The following is a 20,047-nucleotide window of genomic DNA, read 5'->3' as shown; positions in this document are numbered from 1 at the left end:
GCCTGGGTTCATTTTGACTGGTGTGTTTCAGAATGCCAGGGATGCTTACAGACAGAATCTGGATAACTGGGTTTTCATTGGGGAAAACCCAATTTTCTACAACCACTTTGAGCATAAGTGAATAAAATCTGTTTTGAAAAATGGGCTCCCCACTTCAGAACTTTAAAAACTTCATTTCAGGAGGGTAGAAATTCCTGCACACATGTTCAGATGCAATGGCAAAAGGCTTGTAGAAGAAGGACAAGATATGAAGAAAAGGCAGAGACTGCAGAGGATGGGCCACACCGCAAAATTGCTGCTTTCGCTAAACTGAGTACTAATTTGCTTGCCCCTATCCAGTCCATATCTGCATCAATGCAACAATCTATAGCCTCATTGACATTAAATGATAAAGAAAAGGTAAACTTGGTTATCATTATCATAGCAATGAATCTCAGTCTCCAAACTCTGGAAGACCTACCCAGAAGATATCCCCCAAGACTTTCATGTGAATGTTAAAAGGCATAAACGGCTCAGAGAGCACCAAGGACTCCACAGGCATAAAATGGATAACATGTAAAATGGACTCCTGATGAAATCCTGAGGTCAGTGGCTCACTGCAACATGCACTTCCAGAGTTCACTTCTGGGGCCTGTTAGCCAAATGAGTCTTCAAAGCTGTCAGTCCAAGCATCCCAGAAAGATATGATGGTCAGTGGTATCAAATGCCTCTGAGAAGTCCAGCAGAAGCAATATGGATCCACTCTCCCTGTCTAATTCCTGATGTAGCTCATTCACCAAGGACCCCAATGCTGTTACAGCCCCCAAACTGAAAAACATACTGGAAAGGATGCATGAGGAGTGAACCTGCATTAAACTTCAACAAGTGACCATAATGAGAGGACTCCAATTATCCCAACATCTGTGGAAAGGCAAATTCGGCCAAGCATGGTTTTCCCAGGAAATTTTTGATTTGGCTTGCTGATACCTTTTTTCTTCAGAGAGCATAGGAAGGATCAGTAAGACTTGATGCTAATCAGCAGTAAGCTCAGTCAAAGAAGTGGAAAGAGCAAGAAGATTGGGAGAATTGTTATATCTGATCTGAGGGGAAACTGAAACTGAGTGCAACTGAATGCATACTTTAGATTTCAAGAAAGTGGATTGCAACAAAATCAGAGCAATATAAATAGGATTCCATGGCAAGAGAAGTTAATGGGATAAGGAGTTCAAAATGGGTGGGACTTCTTAAAAGAAAAAAGAAACAGTCTTGTTTGAGAAGAGGGCATGTGCTCCACAAGGCAACTGGAAAGAACAAGGTGAATGGACAGCACCGAAGTTTGAGTCTGACAGAGACACAGTTGGAGAGTATCTGTTTATACTGCATGTTTAAATCTCTTAGACCAGATGAATTGCATCCTAGGATATTGGAGGAATTTTCTGGTTTTATGTACTGAGAAATCCTGAAGTACCAGGCAACTACAGGAAGGCCAATGTCCCTATCTATCGAAAGGAGGAAAAGTTATAGAGAGATCATAAAGTTACATATTATCAATATCCTGCCAGACTAGCCTTATTTCTCCTTGATGACAATGCAGTTATTACTAGGAAACATGGATTTGTCAAGAAGCCATTGTCAGAGTAACCTAATTTCATTTTTGGGTCAGGTAATTTCCTTACCATGTGTAGAAATTTTATAACATACCTTGCAAGCATTTGACAAAGTACTGTATCCCATGATACTCTCATTAGCAAGCTGTAGAGAGGATGACATGACAATTAAGTGGATATATACTGTAGGTAGCTCAAAAATTAAAACAGATTTAGAAGACAACAAGGATGATCTGGGAACAAGAAAGGTCCTATGAAGAGAGACTGAAGAAACGGAATATTTAACTGTGACAGGAAAAGACTGGAGGATGGGATATGCAGCACTCTTCAGATACCTAAAAGGATGCCACAGAAGAAAGTTTAAAATCTGTCATCTGTTACCAAAGGTGCAGGAGACAGAATAATTAACTGAAGTTAAAGGAAAGCAAATTCCAACTGGAAGTTAGGAAAAACTGACAATAAAAGCAGTCTGACAATGGAATCAAATACACCAAGATGTGGCACACTTCCCTTTGCTGGATACTTTCAGTCTGGTTTCCTGCATGAAGCAAAGGGCTGGACTCAGCGGCTTAAATGGCCCATTCCAACTCTCTGATTCTGTGATAGTAAGTGCTAGTTACCCAGCCCATGTTTGTCAAACTATTGCTGGGGTGGGCTGGGGAAATGTAATGCTTTCGGTGCTTGCCAATTTTTCCTTACAGATACTTCGGGAATGCAGAAGTAATTGTTTTTCTTCTTTTTCTCTCTCCAGCCATTGACTTGCAAGGAAAATTGGCTGGGTAGAATTGGCTTGTATCAAATCTCCAGCCTTCAAGAGGAATTTATTATAAATCATATCCTAGAAATGTCCCTTCTCCCCATTGGATATAAGGCAAAGATGAGGCCAAAAACCCTGATTTTGGCTTTAAATGTTTTTGTTTCTGCTTCTTAGAGGTGCTGAAGCTTCCATACACTGTCTTGTCATAGGCCATGCCGTTGCTTTCATAACAAGGAAGTGTTTGGAATAAAGTATGCACATTACACAATTTACATACCTTTATTTGGCATAGTTTTGTTCCTGTAATTAGCAGTTAACAAAAATGAAAAGCAAGATTATAGGTTTACAAAAGAATTGTATGTTAACAAAAGGAGGTAAGAGGCTGGTAGAAGAAGGAGGAGGCGGACTGAGAGGAGAAGCCAGGCTTTCAGTTGGTGAAGAGGGAATCACAGCTATAAGGCAGGTAGTGATGCTAGTTTGGGATACTAAAATTCCATCAGTCAGCAAAAGCTCTACATTGTTCCAGGAGCCAGAATCTTGACTGAAAGACAAAAAACATTGACCCTTAAGAGACCAATTCTATTCCAGATGGCTAATTTTTTACCTTCATAGAATTCACGTAAGCTCATGTCCATGGTTCATCCACCTTTGTGTGCAATACTGTCAAGTCACTGGATGCTTGAAGCAGAGCCTAGATGCCCCACTACTATAAAAGTGCAGAGGCTCAACCCTTGGGAAAAAAGAACCATTCAGAAACTCAAGTTCTGCTTTCATCACCTCTACCTCTAGCTCCATGCTGAGAGCAGAAACAGGTTGCTTCACCTTGCTCAGTAGAGCTGGCACTGGACATACAGATATATGAATGGTGAAGAGCGAACCTGGGTGGTATAACTGCTAGTGGAGTTTCAGTAGGAGTCAGTGAACCATTAGCTGCACAGGATTCCTCAGGCTTCCAAGATTGCAATGCTGAAATTTAGCAGTGCACATTTTTTGTAAAATTAAAGATGGGAACAGGAGCAATAGGAGCAGGAAGCCTATTGAGACTTCCCTTATCCCCACCCCAATCCACTGAAGATCCCAGATTAGCCTGATAAATGGCAATCTTATGCTGTTTCAGAGGGACTTGAGATTTAAGGATAGGGATAAGAGTAGTTTGGCTCCAAGGGGCCTTTTGCTCCTATTCCGATCCTTTAAAAAAGAAAGAACAAAACATTTCAGCCCCACCCACATCCCTGGATAGCTTTCTGCAGCCCTTCAGAAGAGAGAGAAACTGAGCTGCAGTCTATGGCCCTTTGCAACTCACCCATGTTACGTTCTTTCTTATAGGACTGAACATTTAAAACGATGTTTCTCAACCTTGGCAAGTTTAAGATGTGTGGACTTCAGCTCCCAGAATGGCTGGGGAATTCTGGGAGCTGAAGTCCACACATCTTAAACTTGTCAAGGTTGAGAAACACTGATTTAAAAATAGTGCCTGGAGCAGAAAAAGCAGGCTGAATCTTGTCCTTCTTATTCCCATTATAAAAATTAAGACATCTGCTGGTGGAAGAGAAATTTTTATAATATTCATAGCATATCCTATGCTAAGAAAAGAATACTAAGATGCCTTTCTCTAGAAATGAACAGGAAAGGGATTTGGCTGAGAGCAGGCCAGTTAACTAATCATGTTTTTACCCTCCCTTAATTCTAAGGATTTTTGGCTAAGATGATACATGGCTTTTGACCAATCCTATTTTAGCATAATGCAGTTTTGACTGGTTGTTATGATGTGAATTATGAAAGAGCTCTAGGTATACAATCTAAGATATTTACCTAAAGATCAGGAATGGGACTTTACTTTATGGACAAAAGAATCCACAATATCCAAGGGGAGACTATTTGTCCCTCTGTCCACTTACTAATTCTGTTTGGTAAGGATTCTCCAAACTCTCAGCTAGATGTTTTATCCATCACTGGATTATTTAATTGTAGGACTGTTCAGTCCTACAGTGCAGATTCTCTGTTATTAAGATAATAATCCCCCTGTCCCATTAAAAATGGGATAAAAATATTCAGTGTTTGTCCCAGGAGGTTTCATATTAGTGTGAAGCAGTCATCCCCATCTGGTGCCCTCCAGATGTGAGCCACTGCAACCCTCTTCCTTTCCAGCCTTTTCTTTTTGAGCATGGGTTATAAGGAGCTAATGCAGAATCTTAAGCCTTCCAGGGACATATAGTGCCCACTTCATCTCTTAAAACCACCTGAAATCTCCCTACTTCCTCCCAAAAAAACAGGTGTTGGATTCACCCATTTGTGAAGTGCAACCCTCCATATGGTGCAATGCTCCTGCTGATGAAAGCTGTGTTTAAAAGCTCCTATTGTAGTGCCACACCTGAAGAGTATCAGATTGGGGAAGGCTAATGATAATCTATAGTTGTAAGCCTTTATATCAGAACATTATAACCCTACTGAACACCAGTTAAGTGACACCATAATCTTGTCTTTCTTGCTTTTCTTCTTCTCCCTGCTTAAAAAAAATCCTCTGATAAACTGAATGCAATACTCTGTTTAACATCACACCCAGGCATTTTGAGTGTCACTCCAGGATGTTTGGATAAAAATATGCTATTCTATGAACCAGCAGGCTGCCAGCTTTCAGCTGATGGAGGTGCTTTCAGCACAGAGATGACCTGTCAAAGTATTTGCTGTATGGAAGGCAGAGATAGCAATAAAATAACATAAATAATTCCAGGAACCATTGGTGGGTTTGCACGATTAAAACCGCTGCAGGCATATATAGTTTCTCAGTGCGGTTGCTTTTAGCACTTGTCAAATTCCATAAATAGCCATCACTGACAGAGTCAGGTGACTTTTAAACAAGGTTAACTACCTTTTTAATATACATTTGGACTCTTAAAAAAAAAACCAAGTTCCTTGGTCAATGTCAGTGAGGAAATGGGCAATCTGCTCAAATTTAGATCATAGCAAACCTTCCTGGACTTAGGAAATAAATTGCTAACCCCATTGTTACTATGGCAAAAGAGAGTTAAGCCAGCAGGGACCCTCAGAGTTTGCACAGAGGCTGCTACAGCAATAGGAAAATAGGGGTCCAAAACCAGGGGTTCAGGTAGGCACTATGACCCTCTTAAAACAGGTAGAAAACTGCCCATTGATCAACCACATTCTTCCAAAGGTGTCATATGCAATCTGACACCCTTGACAAACTGATCAATAAAATGGAGGCAGTCAAGCTGCTGGCAAATGTTAGTGGGGTCTCAGGGCAGAGTTTCACCAAGAAATCTCAGCATAAGTGATGGTGGTGCTGGGTTAATGGCAGCAAACAGCTACTTTTCTGTATCTCTAGGCAGCCCTTTTTGATTATGTGCCATCAAGTTGGTGTCAACTCTTAACCACATAGATATATTTCCTCCATAATGATCTGTCCCTAACCTGATCCTTCAGGTCTTCCAATGGTGCACTCATCACCACTGTAACTGAGTCTATCCACCTTGCTGCTGGTCATCCTCGCCTTCTCTTTCCTTCCACCTTTTCCAGCATTACAGCCTTCTCCAGAGAGCTAGGTCTTCTCATAATCTGTCCGAAGTAGGATAATTTGAGCCTTGTAAAATTCCCTGTTCTGATATCAAAGAAATGGACACATCACCAAAAAGCTGATTGTGTAAACCTAATGTTTTTATGAGGGATGAAGTCCACACTGAGTTCTTTAAACTCTAGCAGGACTCTGAAGCAAGCAATTGAGGGAATATGGAACCTGGTCTGCGCTGGAAGGTGTGTAGTTGAAAAAATTAGCAATTCAGCAAATGGAACACATGACATCCAGAAAGAGACCTAACTCAGTAAACTGCCACTTTAGCTATAGAAATACACAGAAGCAAAACTGCCTCTCAATTCCTAATGCCCTGGTGGTTCTGCACATGGTAGGAACTGCACACAGCCAACAGTTTTTCATCCCCCACTCCCCTCTAAATCACCTTGTTCTCATCATATGAACTGTCTCCTGCTGGATGGCAGCGTAGTTGCCATGGTGATAGAGAGATGCTGGTTGCCTTGATAAGCTGAGATTTAAGTCTCTCCACCCACACAGCCTAGACCAATTCTCTATGCTCCTTCCTCCCCCTTCACATGAGGCCTTCAGATGAGGTGGTAAAGAGAACAGAACCCCCTGCGCTTGGGAGGGTGTGCAAAAGCATTTGGATTGGATTCCTGCTGGAAGATTGGCTATGGTGGACAGAATAGGCTTCCCTGAGTAGATACGGAAGAGAGGGTGGTATCTTAGAGACTGTCTCCATGGAGGCCCCTTCACACAAGCCATGATAGCTCATTAATATGCAGCTGCTGCTTTAATTTCACCATGCTCCCTCTCTGCCCTACACTTAATGGGCCTGCCCTTCATTGCCAGAATTGTGTGGGTCTTTCACCCCAGGTCGGTAAGCATTATGCCATCCTATTTCTAGTTCTTAATTTGCTATTTCAGTGGAAATCCCCTCCTTCCATTCATGATCTCGCAAATTACTTATGCTGCCAATTTACATGTAGAAGAAAGGATTGGGTTACCTTGCAGTAGGTGCCTTGGTTTAGGTGCCCTAATTGAATCCCATGCCTTTTAACTATATTGTACTACAATATCCCTGAGGACTCCAGTGGCTTTGCTGTCCCAGGGAGATAGGAGCTGTAGTCTTGCACAGATGGAAGGCGCTATATTTTTGTATCTTTCTCCTGCTATATTGCAGTTGGAATTGGACGTGGGCAATCAGATCACCTGACTGTGATTAGACATTAGACAATTTATATAGTTGGCTATCTTACAGCAGTGACTCTTGCCAGGCCAACTTCCCCAAAGTAAAGAATATGCCCTGGAAAATTCAGAGATGAGCTATGTTCTAAAATAAGAAATGAACATTATTCTAACACAATTTTGTGATGATCATTATATTGCAGGAACTGTTAGGAAGGCAACTCTCTGTAGAGGCTGAGCAGTCCTGGAAGAGCCAAGTCAACACCTTGCTTTGCAGCCAATTATTTATCTGTCATTCTATTTATGATCTCTGAAATATTTTGACAATATAAAGTTAAGGACACAAATAACAAGAGACGGGCTCATTTAAACCCAGGCCTGCCTAGCCAATGCTGTCCCCACAGTGGTCAACCAGATGCTTTGGGAAATTGACATACTTAGTTGATTGTATCTTGCTTTTCTATGCCAGAGAAAACTCCAAGCATGGAGGTCCATAAGACAGGCATGAGCACAATAAAAATCTCCCATCATTTCTCCTGTAACTGGTAGTTGCTTCCTGTAATAGAGTCATCATGACCAGAAGCTGTTGATAGCTTTATTCTCAAGAAATGTGTCTAGTCTTGTTTTAAAACCCTCCAAGTGGAAAACCATCATTACATTTTTGCAGAAACCATGTTGCTTCTCCTGTAGCAAGACCTATCTTTCTATATGTCGTAGAAAATTATCATTAATAATAGTTTCCATCAATTTATTTGGAGCATATCTTAAATTAAGTGGTCAGTATTTTTACTGTTTCCTCCCCAGATCCTATTTTTTAAACTTAGTGTTATCTTAATTACTTTCCTGTTTTCTGGTACAGAGGATGATATTAGGGATGTCTTTGTTATATAGGTGTGCTAAATCTTTTTGGGCTAAGGATCACACTTCATTTTTGAGTGGCATGCCAGGAGCTATACTCCAAAAAATGGGCAAGGCCAGAACAAAACCTAATTTTGATTTAATTTTAATCGGCATTTTATCAAATCAACATATTTGAATATAATTAATATTGATTTTCATTTATTTTCTGTTGTATTCAGTGGGGTCTGCAGAGAGCAAGGGAGTCAGAGTGATGGAAGCAGCTTCATGATGTAAGACTGACCTCTTTTCCACAGGCATCATAACGTCACATGTGCTTCCAAAAAGGGCAGAACTTGTGACACAATGCTGCAGTGCTGCTTTTATCGTTCTGGCTAACGCAGTGAGAGCCTGCAGATGCTGCTGGTTGCATTAATTTTTTAAATTTGGCAGTGACATTCGAGTAAGTGTGGGAGGTGCTTGCAACCCTCTTGTTAGAAGACCAGTGATTTCACATCTGAGTTCTTTTAAGACCTCCTGGGGAATTACATTCTGGACCCAACAGTGTTTGGTATCCGGTTTGTCAGGAAGGCCAGAATCTCTTGTTGCCACTCTTTGCCTCAGTACCTTTGACACAATATAACTCTAATTTCTTACTGAGGAGAGGTCAAATTCAACATACAAGTCTGAGATTTGAAGTGACAATATTAAAAAAGACACTGTTAAAAAAAACAGATGGAAACCCTTCAACCTCCCAAAATAATTCTGTTATTAAAGTGAAGGTAGTACCCTGGAACAAAAATACTTCAGGTAGGTATTCAAACGATCCGAAGTGGAGTAACAATTCACCCAGAAGCTCTGTTCTGTCTTCTGCAGATGGAATGTTTTCTGCTTATTTGTTTATTTTGTTTCTATAGCACTGCAATTTGCATGGGTTCCTGGTATTTGACATCAGTAAAACAATATTGTATAAAACCAACAACATCTGAGCAATACAATAAAGATAATACCAAGCTGTCATCCCCTGAATGTTCTTAGGAAATGCTCAGTCTTCACTAACTTCCAGGTAGCCACCAGTGTGTTAATCTGGCCTCGAGGGGAAGAGTTCCAAAATAGAGGTTGCAACAAAAATGGCCAGATTTGGCCAGGGAGAATGCATCAGATGGGTGGAAGTGGCCCTGAGGTACTTTGGAACCAAGCAATGTAAGGCTTTATGGCCTAAAACCATTTGCAGTTAGAAACAAATTGGTAGCCAATTCAGGCCCTGTGTTACAGGTGTCACATGGCTATGGTGATGCTTATTTACCAGCAAGTAGGCCACTGCATTTTGCAACAAGTGCAGTTTCTGAGGGGTCTTCAAAGGCAGCCCCATGCAGAGCCTGTTGCAGTAGTCCAATTGGGCTGATAAGGGCATTCAGTCACTGTTGTCAAGACTTCCCACTCCAGGTAGGTGCAACTGGCACACCAGCCAAAACTGGAGAAAGTCCCTCCTGACCATGGCTTCCACCTATCCATCTAGCAGGCTGTGAGTTTAGAACAGCCCCTTAAGTCATAGACCACTTTGGGGGAATGCCATCTAGAGTTACACCTGTAGCTGTCAGAGAGCCTTCTGAATAAACAGTAGCTCAGTCTTGCTGGGGTTTAACTTCAGGCTGTTTGGTCCCTGAACCTCCAAACATGAAGTCAAAATACCCATAGAGGTGGAGATACACAGGCTGAAAGATGGAGATGTAGACTCCAATGAGTTTAAATAATCTGCTTCCTCTAGGGCATTTGTTAACTGAAATTTTCTGCCTTCTCAACAATTTTCCTCAAAAAGGGAAGGTTGCAGACCAGACAATAGTTGTCCAAAACAGCTGGGCCTTTTGAAAAGGCAGTGCACCGCTGCCTTCTTCAAGATGGCTGGCATCACCCCTCCCTTAGAGGCATTAATTATCTCCTAGTCCCAGTTAGCTACACACAAACACACACACACACACACACCTAAGCAAACTGAAGGAGCCAAGAGAAGCATGAATCCAACCCTCAGGTAGCATGGTTTCTTTTGGGGAGCACCCTGTCCACTTCACTGGAGTCCATAGGCTGAAAGGAGTCCCAGAACACTACAAGACATTGTCCCAGATACCACTCCTGACTCTGTCCATGGAAAATCCAGACTGCAGTGAATATGAGTGACTCTTATTAGCAAAATGTTGTGCTAACAAGTCACAGGAGCCAGGTGGCAGCTCTTCCTGCCCATCCTTCCCCTGGCAAGAATTGGACAATCTAAAGCAAGAACAGCAGCAAAGTATTGATGCTTTCTTGCTCTTACTGCTACTGTGTAGGCTTGAACATAAGCTCATTCCCCTACGCAGTCAGATTCACATTTCATTTTCCTCCACCAGCATTCCAGGCATAGTTACCGCCGCTTCATCTCCTAGAGTTTTGAAAGAGCTCCCCAGAACTGGCCAACAGGAAGGGGGCACTTGGGAGCAATTATATTAAGCACCAAAGTTTCCTCCTGATTCCAAAAGTCTGTTGAGTGCTCTAAGATCCCTAGGAAGATTCCAAAGTGCCCTCTGGAATCCATCTGGATCCATTAGGCTCCTGGGACAGACCTGCCTTGCAGAGGTCCTGGGCAACTGTGAATCTCATCTGGACCAGAAAGTGATCTGACCATGACTTTAGCCAAATGCCCTCTGCATCCAGATCATTAACTGCTCTGAGAAAAAAAGCAATCCAAGTATATCCACCTATATGTGCATAGCCAGATTTATGTGGGACATGCCCATGGTTATCATGGAAGTCCTGAGCCTTCCCTGAAGCTGCTCCCAAGACATGGTGGTTAAAGTTCCCCAGCATTAAACCGGGGAAATTTCCAAACTAGTCCTAATAACTAGGTCTAAGAAGGCATCCTATTCAGCAGTAGGGTAACCAGTACAGGAACAGGATCCCCAGCCTATCTCTGTTGCCCAACCATACACATAGGCATTCATGCCCTGTTATCCCCAGGACTGAAACCTTGGCCACAGACAAGATGTCTCTCATAATCATCACTACTCTGCCCCCATTCCTGGAGTTGGTTGCAGAAAGACCCAAAATTAGAGCTGGGGGGGGGGGGAAATTTCAGGCTGACATCCGTGCCCTTCCCCCACAAGTTTTGGATAATGTATGCCAGATCCACCTAGATATCCACTACCAAAGTGTGGATGAACATGATTAAATTACAAATGGACCTGGCATCTACCATCAGTAACTCAAGGCCAAGATCACCAGCAGTTTTGCTTCCTAGATTCAGGATTGAGGCATTTGGGCTAGAAGTGGGGACCAGCACCAAATCTTTGGATCCCCTTCTCCTACAATGGCTTGCCTAGTTCTTCATACCATGTCTCCCCCAACCCATTTCTGATTATACATATGTTAGGATATGTATGTTACCAACAATATTGTTTCATGCATGACTCCTCTTAATAATATGATTGCATGAATACTTGTACTTCCCAATTTCATTTTCCTCTGACTTCACTATTTACAATCTCCTCTCCATAAATCTAAAACTCAGACTATGTTTCATACCTTGATGAGACAATAATTCATGAAAATGTATGTCACAATAGTTTTAACAATTCTACTGTAAAAAAAACTTCAGTTTTTTGGGAAGTGATATAGAAAGTGAAATCCAACTGTATGGAAAGCAATATATATTAAATAGGTCTGTGCAGATAGCATGCAGATTAATTCAGTATCAGACAACAATTCAACATTATGAGCCACAAAAAGAAAAGAATCCTAAGTGTGCTTAGCCCTTGTGAAGAGTGAGGCTCACTCCTGTCTACTGAAGCCTCTGTTCCAAGCAACTAAGATAAAGTGTTTTAATGCCATGCACAGTTCTTGGGACTGTAGCAGCAGAACAGATAATCAGTGTATGCAAAGCTACTTCAATGTAAGCCATCACATCGTCTTTTTCTTAGTAATGAATCTAGGTTTCCTTTATGCAGAAGTGGGAGAGTGGAGAATCAGTCAGCCTTCCACACTGTGCTTTCTTGTTCCAACGTGTTTGCTGTTTTCTTTATTCCAGGGCTTTGTATACCTATGAAGAAGATTCTGATAATCTGAAGCTGGCAGCCTCAGGAAGTGAGTATTTCTGGCCCTCCAATCAAATGCAGTTTTTTCTTTAGTCCTAGCTGCTTCTGTCTCCAAAAAGGGGTTTGCTTCTTCCTCCAACAGAGCAGAGTTGCCCTAGTAATGGGATTTCACTGGGGAATGAGCTGCTCATGACTTGTGACAGGGCCCTGCCCGGATGGCTGAGGAAACTGATTCCATTTCATAAAGTGCGCCATCAGCTAAAAGTCAGAAGGATTTGGCTGTTGTCTATGTCCCATGAATGTGTTCCTTTCTTTCCCCAGCTGGTGGCCTGCAAGAGCTCTCTAGCCATTTTGAGAATCAGAAGGTGATGTACGGATTCTGCAGTGTGAAAGATCCCCAGGCCACCCTACCCAAATATGTCCTCGTTAACTGGGTAAGGCCTAAAAAAACCCCCTCGGGAATAGCTCACTCTCATTTTCTGAAGGAGAACATTTCATCTATATGCATGATGTACAGTTGGCTGGCCTAGACACTGAAGGACAAATTATGCTGTATTTAAAATACATACCAACCAGATGATGATCCTCCCCACCCCCATTAGAGGATTAACACACAAGTAGTCCTATCTGGATTGATACTCCATAGGTAAGGCTGAGGGGCCTAATCCTTGCTCTCACTACCTTTGTTTAAAATAATTTGTAAACACATTCACATATCTGGTTTGGGTAGAATTGTGTGTATGTGTGAATTCTTCTGATGGGCTGGGAGGAAGGGACCCCCCTTCCTAACCCCTTAAGCATGAACTTTATCTGGATCAAGCAATCATGTGTTTCCTTCATGTTTAAAAAAAAACTGGACAAGGCACAATAAGTATTCTAAGCTATACATATTGTGTGGTTTGGTCCTGAGTAGACTTACGTACCTTTCAAGAATTGGACAGAGAAGAAATTCCAAGTGATGATTTCCTAGTCACAAAGTGACATTCTTCCTTTGTATGCAGTTCTTACAGCACAGGAGTCCTCTTGGGATCTGGGCGTGACAGCCCTAAGATTCAGGTAGAAACTGGCCCTCTACTGAATATATTGAAACTGATTATAATGGTGAACGTAGATGTCTCTCCCAATTTTTGGGCCAGTCATACACAACCATTTTTCAACACAAGATAATCTTTTTGTAAGAATATCTGTGTCTTTCCCCAATTCAAGAATACACCAAGGTGGCTCAGGAATACAGTGAAGTAGAAGTTGATCTTTCTAGCAGAATTATTGCTGGCTTCCACTGACTAGACTGTATTGCCCTCTAGTGGAATTACTTTGGTTATAAACATTGTAGACCCTGTCTCACCATCCAGAAAACTGACCATTCTCACCCACTGTATTTTCTTCCTTCATCACTCCCTACTTTTTACCTATACTTTCAGCACTTAACTCATAGCTTGGCTAATTGAAATGTTTAAATACAATATTCTTTAGGGAAAAAACAATTTCCAGATTTTTTTAAAAAGTAAATTCTCAGTAGGAATATACTTTGCAATTAAAAAGAAGGTTGTGCTATTTTCCAGTTATTCAGGAGGGGTCTAGGAATCCCGAACAGCAGTTTCCTGCTGCTGTGTCCACACTCTCAAGGATCATCTTCCCCAATCTAGTACCCTTCAGAGGTGATGGATTGTAACTATAATTACCACCAACCAAAATAGCTATAGCTGTGCTGGTTGGAAATGATGGAAGTTATACTGAACACATTTGAGGACATCAGGCTAGAGAAAACTACCCGAGGAATATACTTAAAAGGTATTCCTTTGTGTTTTTGCAATTGAGATGGCAAAGAAGCAGCTGAGTGTATTTGTGTAGTGCAACCATTTCTGTTGCGCTGCCTGGGGGTGATGGCATTTTCTTGAATACCACATGCTGGATGTTGCTGAACAGCGGATCTTCATATAAATGCAGCTGCCTTGCTTTGAGATTAAGAGCAGCTATTGACCTACAATTTTAGGATGTAAAAAGGGGATGAACAACATGCCCTAGGAAGAGCACTTCTCTACTATGGGAGGACTCAGTGTAAAGAAATAGAAGCCATGTTGTCTGTGTCAGTTTCAGGGGCTTCCTTTTTCCAAATGCTGTTGCTACAAGAGTCCCCATGGAGACCCCACCCCTATTAGTGCTAGTAGGCACATTTGGAATTTCAAAAGTGAGAGACTGACACAAAATGGCTCTCATAATAGGCGTGGGGGGTGTGTGTCACAGAACTGATGAGATTGTTCTTCCCCACTCTTCTAACTTCCCAGAACGCGCTCTACCATCTCTGCTTATCCTTGTAAACTTTTTTCTCTGGGTGGGCAAACATTCATACAAAGCTCTAGATTGCAGCCATCCATCTTTTTATTTTCTAAGAACGTCTCTAGAGTTTATGTGTGGCCTAGAGAGATCCTTGGAAATTAATGTGTGATGCTTTGCTTTGTGGTATGATAGCTTCCTGTTTCTGTTTAATTAAAATGATATTTACAAATGGCAATTGGAAGACATCTAGTGAGGGGACACCTCGGCCTCCCTAGAACTTAAGAGAAGCCAGATGGAGAGGGACATTGCTTTTCTACATTGCTAGCCGAATGATATGGCTTTTGCCTCACTGAGTATCACAGCTCTTGCTCCTGGGCCAAATGTATTTCTGGAATATCTTTCATTTCTGAAACCTAGGGAACTCTACTGGTTTTCTTTTGGGCTGGTACCATCTTTGTCTCTGTTGATTCTTCTGGGCTGTCCAGATGCTCTTCCAGTAGTGAGCTTGTGTGTGCATGGGGAACACACCTGCTACTTTCGGTGCACTGAATGGCATTTCTCAGCATTAACCTTTCCTATCATTCTACATCCTTATCCATGGCAGGTAGGAGAGGATGTAGCTGATGCCCGCAAGTGTGCCTGTGCTAGCCACGTGGCCAAGATTGCAGAGTTCTTCCAGGTAAGTGATGAGTTACGTGAGTGAAACATGCAGGTGGAAATGAGAGGCAGAGGAGCCAAGTAGTCAAGAGTTGGACCTGGACTGGGGAAATCCAGGTTCAAGTCCCTACTTGATTGTGAACTTCACTGGGTGATACTGGTCTGGTCAGTCTCCCTCAGCTCAGTCTATCTCACTGCATTGTTGCTGTGAGAATAGAATTAGAAGATAATCTCCTGTAGGTGCTCTGTGCTCTTAGAGAAAAGATGGGATTTAATAGAATAAATCAATAAATAAACTTCTGTTGTATCCAAAATGTTGAGATAACAGCCCTTTTATATATAGTGTAATGATATTTGGGCTTCATGAAAGCATGATATTATCCTATATAGCAACCTTTCTCAATCTTTTGACTCTGGAGGAACCCTTAAAATATTTTTCAGGTCTCAGGGAACCCCTGCACATTCAGGCTCAAATATAGGCCAGAAGTTAACAAAATTATTATATTTCTTTCATGTGTAGGCCTGTATATATGCATTAACAGTGTTCTTAAACTAAAAATAAAGAATGAAACTTTCCTCTTTGATGTGAAGTTGCCTGAATTTGAAATAATTTTTTAAATAAATCGTGAACTCCCAGGGAACCCCTAGTGACCTCTTGCAGAACCCTAGGGTGCCACGGAACCCTGGTTGAGAAACCCTACTATATAGGATAGAGCAGGGCAACCTACGGCCGTAGAAATACATGTAGCTCGTATCTTAATTTCAGCCTTTAAAATACTTCTTTCCCCACTATCTCTTAAGGGGCAGGTTGCTGGCTGGAGAGAAAAGAAGGTGTCACAAAGAGAAAGCAAGAAAAAGAAGGATGTCAGGAAGGAAAAAAGGGGGATATTAAAGAACAAATGATTTGGGTATGGTCCCAATCACTGCTTGCTTCAGTTCTACCTACCATGCAGTCTGCACCAGATTTCCCCTAAGTAATACATAAGTAATAAGAGTAATAAGAAGATGGATAAGTAATAAATAATAAGAATATAATTCTAAATAGGAGAAGATGGCCTTTCCCTTAAATGTGTTGATAGTGAAGCATTGGAAAGTGGGCCTAGTTCCAGACGGTGAGTCTGGGGTGGCCATGTCTTGTCTCAGAAGAGCTGATACTGAATACTTCTGTGTGATTTTCATGCCTTCTCTCGTAGGGTGTGGATGTAATTGTCAACGCTAGCAGCGTGGAAGACATAGACCCAGGAGCCATTGGCCAGCGACTCTCCAATGGCTTGGCACGCATTGCCAGTCCAGTGCTGCACCGTCTTCGCCTGCGTGAGGATGAGAATGCCCAGCCTGTGGTAATGCTTCTTGTACGCTCTTCACTGAGACAACCTCATGTTAGTTTTTTGCCAGTAGGATAGGAACAGAAGCAACCCAGTTTATTTCTGGGTCTCAAGGTGAAAACACTTCACTTTTAAGAGTGACAATAGGCATACAGAGGAACAACAGTTCTTGGGTTTTTCTGTTGTTGTGTGTTGACTGCCATGCCTTCAGAGGAAGCTATAATTTTGGGGAAATTTCTAGGCAGTTATTCCCATGCAGTTATTATGATGCATTACGGAAGAAACCATTCTGTTAAAGTGAAGTGCATGCTAGTAAGAACAGATGGTTGCCTTTTTAAGTGGGATAGCAAACTTATAGTGCAAACACACATGTCCCAGTGCTCCTTATCTGATTGATTTCTGAATTATAGGGCACGACCTATCAGAAAACAGATGCAGCTGTGGAGATGAAACGCCTCAACCGGGAGCAGTTCTGGGAGCAGGCTAAGGTTGGTCATCCTTCAAAGAAGTTCAGGGTGCCATAGGTGCCAAGATGCCCATGTACCTGCACCAAACACACAGTCCTGGCTTCTCCCCTACAGGGTGATGGATGGCATGTTATGAGTGGAGTTGGCATTGACTGTCCCTGTTTTATCCTTTATAGAAAGAGGAAGAGCTACGCAAAGAAGAAGAGCGGAAGAAGGCCCTGGATGAGCGACTGCGTTTTGAGCAAGAGCGCATGGAGCAGGAGAGGCAGGAGCAAGAGGAGCGTGAGAAGCGCTACCGGGAGCGTGAAGAGCAGATCGAGGAGCATAGGCAAGGGAGGGCCTAGAGTATGGCGGCGGCGGTGGTTATAGTGAGTGGGAGAGGCCACAGCCAGACCTATTGGCAATGCAGCCAAGGCAAAAGCTGCTCATCCCACAGACAGCGGTGTTTATGAGCCCCTATAATTTGGTCCATTATTCTTTGACGTGCTAGGCTTAGAATATTATATACGTCTGTGATTTTTTGCCAGTCATGATTATGCTGCACAATGTTTTCGTTGGTTTGATTGATTGGCTTTGATAAGAGATTGCTCGTCTCCTAGGGTGAAGTTATAGTTCTATCTCTCTTTGAGGGGGGTCATGATGTTATGTAGAAATATAAGGATGTTTCTTTGACACATTTTCGTATTAGAAGTAAAAATTGTCTTGTCTCATTGCCTGCCCAGTTGCTTTTCCTTCTGTTTGGCTTGTCCTCAGTGTGTCTAAATTGTGTCTCAATGTTCTGCTTACATCGCCCTAATTTTGATGAGCCTGCTGCAGCTAGAGACTTATGTGATTCTGCAGTGCTGGGAAAAGGCCAGAATTCAAGGGTATAGGCTATGTTCTGACAGTAGAAAGCCCCAGGTTCAAGTGCTGTTGCCCATCAAAAAGGTGTTTGATTAGTTTAAAAAAACTACTTACATTCCCAGTGTCACATCACATTTATCCAATAAGCCTTTTGCTGTTTATGTATTTAATTGCTTAGTAAGCTGTAGCCTGTTTTATTAATTTATTGCAATAAAAAAATCTTCCAAGGAATGTATTCTCCCAGCATGCCTGTGGGTTGATTAAATTGAGATACAGTGATTGCCTATAGGCCTCCCAGATGGTTTTATAAAGTGAGGATCTGAGCCTCCCCAATCCATGCATGATTTTTCAGACTGTGTTTTATGGCACTCTTGGGGTCCTTGGAAACTTATGATGACTAGTAATAGCAGCTCCTTTTTCCTGATTGTTCCCTGCAGTGAACACCTACAGAGATCTGTTGGGTGTGCACTGGAGCATAATCTCTCTCTCTCTCTTTAATGGAGTAAATGGGGAAGGCCAAAAGACCTAACTTGAGTGGATAAGCAGCTCTGAGATGCATCAGGTAATGTCTCTGCCAGAACTGAAATTGCCCACGCAGTCCTGTTGTCCCAAGAGGGCCTGCTGAGGGCCCCCGTACTTGCTTGACACACAGGGCATGGCCTTGATGACAGACATTCTCAGTGGGGGCTAACATGCTATGGAGTGCTCTCCTGAAACTATGGGTGGCCCCAACTCTTCTTATAGTTCATAAACAAGTTAAAGTCATATTATTCAAACAGATTTTGGACCTTAGCTGATTTGAGTTCCTGTGATTATATGGTTTTTAATTGCCTTGTGTGTGTATATATGTTATTGTTTTTGCTTTGCCATACCCTGCCCAAGGTCCATTAAAATTAGGGCAAGCTAAAAATATTATTAGGTAGGTAGGTAGGTAGATGATAGATGAAATATTACTATACAGGAGTTTGTGGTAGCTCTGCAGGGGTACCCCAGCAATCAGGTTGATTTGGAAAAGCTACCTTTCCATTTGTTACAAGCTATCTGTGGGCCTGTTCCTTTTATGTTTAAATGGGTCAGTTGGGAGAATATGATTTGTTGCAGGAACAATCTGGATTCAGTCAGAAAAACCCCAAGGGGTTCCAAAACTCACCCTGTTATGCACAGGTTAAACTAACTACACCAGTCAGCTGTGTTGTAAGATTACTAAAAACCCTGTCAATTGTCTTCTGGAAAAAAAGAGATGAAGAGAAAGAATGGCTACAAAAGCATTACAAGTAGTCCTCGTTTAGTGACTGCCTTGGACAGTGACTGTTCACAGTTACGATGGTGATGAAAAAGTAACTGTGCAACCAATCCTCACATTTATGACCTTTGCAGGTCTGTAAAGCAAAAGAAAGCTGAAGTAAGATTGTAAACGTGGTCGTGGTTTTACTTAGTGACCGCTTCAATTAATGACTGAGTTGCCGGTTCCAATTGTGGTAGTTAAATGAGGGCTACCTGTACAGAACTCACTGCAAAGCCCTGCCAGCAGAAAACACCTTCCAAACGATGACTGTCTCCTGGGCTCCAACCTCACCTATTGCTAGATAACTGGCCAGTGGGAAAGAGGCTAGAGATCTCATGAAGTCATGCCAGTATTCTTCCAGAGCAGTGTTTCTCAACCTTGGCAACTTTACGATGGGTGGGCTTCAACTCCCACAATTCTATGCTGGCTGAGGAATTCTGGGAGTTGAAGTTCACCCATCTTAAAGTTCCCAAGGTTGAGAAACACTGTTCTAGAGCAAGGGTTCATAGGATACTAATGGGTATTGGCCTTGATATTCTCCAAACGGTGACTTTCGACCCAGTTAGTGTGATAAGACTTAACAAAATCAGATCTGAATGGTTTTAAAGCTGGCTGAGCTAACCGTGTTGTGGGGAGAGGGCCCCCCATTTAGCTTATTCTTCATATTAGAAGTATTTTATTTCTATTTTTTACTACACCAGCCATTATTTACAAAGATGATTCATGCAGTGCTTCTATTTGCCTTCGGTTTCTACATTCAAGATAACCCCAGTGTTAACAGATGAGGCAGAAGGAATGTTAAAAGGAGGCAACTTTGCACTCTCTGCTTAATTTTGCAGCAGGAGGCAGATGGTTTCTGCCATCTACCAACAGCCCTGGAAGGATCTGTGGTTTTGAATTTAGTTGTGTAATAAACTGTACATGTTCCATGACTTCCCAGTATTAAAAGCATTTTTGCCGCTTTTCAGCAGTTCTGTGTCTGGGTGCAAAAATGGCACTGCAAATGACTCGACACCAGGAAGCTGCAAACCTCTACTCTGTAGGTCTTACTTCAAAGTAGCCGTGCAAATGGTCGCACTGTACATCATTTAAAACTTAAACAAAGCACCAGCAGCAAATAAGTTTATGTTTGTATGGGTGAAAGTGAAGGAATTTTAATGGAGAGAGCTTGACCACAGCCCAGATCTGTATTCCAGAGGATGCACAAATAGTTT

At 42.1% G+C, this 20,047-nt stretch overlaps 1 protein-coding gene across 2 annotated transcripts in view; it reads left to right on the top strand.

Annotated features, from left to right (window-relative positions):
• The window catches only part of DBN1 (drebrin 1), a 43,258-nt gene that overhangs the window by 13,634 nt on the left and 9,577 nt on the right, over positions 1-20,047 (top strand). For both annotated transcript variants that reach the window (XM_063292074.1, XM_063292072.1), the window contains exons 2-7: positions 11,973-12,028; positions 12,301-12,413; positions 14,861-14,935; positions 16,107-16,253; positions 16,649-16,726; positions 16,882-17,033. In XM_063292074.1, the coding sequence (XP_063148144.1) occupies positions 11,973-12,028; positions 12,301-12,413; positions 14,861-14,935; positions 16,107-16,253; positions 16,649-16,726; positions 16,882-17,033 (621 nt within the window). The remainder of the gene's footprint in view (positions 1-11,972; positions 12,029-12,300; positions 12,414-14,860; positions 14,936-16,106; positions 16,254-16,648; positions 16,727-16,881; positions 17,034-20,047) is intronic.

Source organism: Candoia aspera, chromosome 2, assembly GCF_035149785.1.
Source record: "Candoia aspera isolate rCanAsp1 chromosome 2, rCanAsp1.hap2, whole genome shotgun sequence".
Lineage (NCBI taxonomy): Eukaryota > Metazoa > Chordata > Lepidosauria > Squamata > Boidae > Candoia > Candoia aspera.
The sequence above is the reverse complement of the archived record's forward strand: the minus strand, read 5'-3'. Positions and strand labels throughout refer to the sequence as shown.